At 56.9% G+C, this 1335-nt stretch overlaps 1 protein-coding gene across 1 annotated transcript; it reads left to right on the top strand.

Moving 5' to 3' along the window:
• Positions 1-207: 207 nt before the first annotated feature.
• EIF4EBP2 (eukaryotic translation initiation factor 4E binding protein 2) lies at positions 208-714 on the top strand (the record flags this gene model as incomplete). The annotated part of the gene is made up of 2 exons (XM_014940357.1): positions 208-412; positions 528-714. Coding segments are annotated over 2 exons (237 nt in total), but the record flags the coding sequence as incomplete, so codon positions are not given.
• Between the last annotated feature and the right edge of the window lie 621 nt (positions 715-1335).

The raw sequence follows: 1335 nt of genomic DNA, 5'->3' as shown, positions 1-1335 counted from the left end.
GATTTTTTTATTTATTTACTTATTTATCCTTGAACAATCCTTGATAGTCAGTGAGTATTCAGACAATCTCCTTTTCCAGAAGGCTCAATCAAAATACCACGGTATGGTTCCCCCCCCCGGCTGCTTGCCCTCCCCGCTCTTATCCTTGAGGTCCACCAAGGTGTCCATCCTGCAGGGAGAACTTAAAATCCCACCCCATCCTTCTGTTATCCCCCCCTTTTCCACCCTTCTCCAGGCACCCGCATCATCTACGACCGCAAATTCCTGCTGGACCGGCGCAACTCCCCCATGGCCCAGACCCCACCTTGTCACCTCCCCAACATTCCCGGTGTCACCAGCCCCGGTTCCCCCGGTGAGGAACCCAAAGCAGATGCCAACAACCTGAACCACCAAGAAGGGAAGCCGTCCATGGGTAAGGGACCATCCCCTCGGAGGGGATTTGGGGATGGGGGAGGATTTGGGGATGGGGAGGTCACCTCCACCCAACTTCTAACGCTTGTCCCCCTCCCTGCCTTGCCTCCCACCAGGGGATGATGCTCAATTTGAGATGGATATCTGAGCGGGAACCACGGAGAGGCGGCAACTCCCCAGACCTGCGCACACCCCGTTCGGCTTAGCAGGATCCGTCCCGGCGAGGCAGAGGTGGCAGCAGTCCCCCGCCGGTGTCCCCCCCTCTCCCCCTCACCTTTTCCTCCTTCCCCCCCTCTTCTTTTTTGAGGGAGAACAGCTTCCAGAAGCCATGTGCCCCTTTGCGGGTGACCGGTCCCGAGTATGGTCCGGCCAGAGCATCCCTTCTGGATCCGGCCCTATTCCTCCTCGTCCCCCCGTTTTCCTCCTTCCCCCCCTCTTCTTTTTTTGGGGGGCACACCTTCCAGAAGCCTTCTCCCCCTTTGCGGGTGACCAGTCCCAAGTATGGTCCGGCCAGAGCATCCCTTTTGGATCTGGTCCTATTCCTCCTCGTCCGCCCACCGCCAGCCTGATCTCAACCAGGCTTCTTTTTTAAACCATCCCTTTGCCTCTCCTGCTGCCTCGTGCTCCTCCTTCTCCCCTTAAAAAGAAAAAAAAACAAAAACAACAACAAACCCCTTCTCGTTACCCCAAACCTGCTGCTGGCAGCCTGGCCATCTGGAGCTGCATCACCCCCCGTTCTGCCCCTTCTCCCAGAAAATTTGAGCAGCCTCTCAGGAGGAGGGGGAAAGCATCGATCCTAAAACCGAGTGCCTGCTCACACCCTGGGGAGGGTGTGTTTTTCTTTTTTTTCCCCAATTCCCTTGGGACCTACGGGCCTTCAGAGGACAACGTTGGAAGCCCGTTCCCTTCGGTGCTCTGGGCACA

The sequence above is a fragment of the Calidris pugnax genome, unplaced genomic scaffold, assembly GCF_001431845.1.
Source record: "Calidris pugnax isolate Ruff unplaced genomic scaffold, ASM143184v1 scaffold39, whole genome shotgun sequence".
Taxonomy (NCBI): Eukaryota; Metazoa; Chordata; class Aves; order Charadriiformes; family Scolopacidae; genus Calidris; species Calidris pugnax.
Note: the sequence above shows the minus strand (reverse complement) of the source record. Positions and strands in the feature narration are given on the sequence as shown.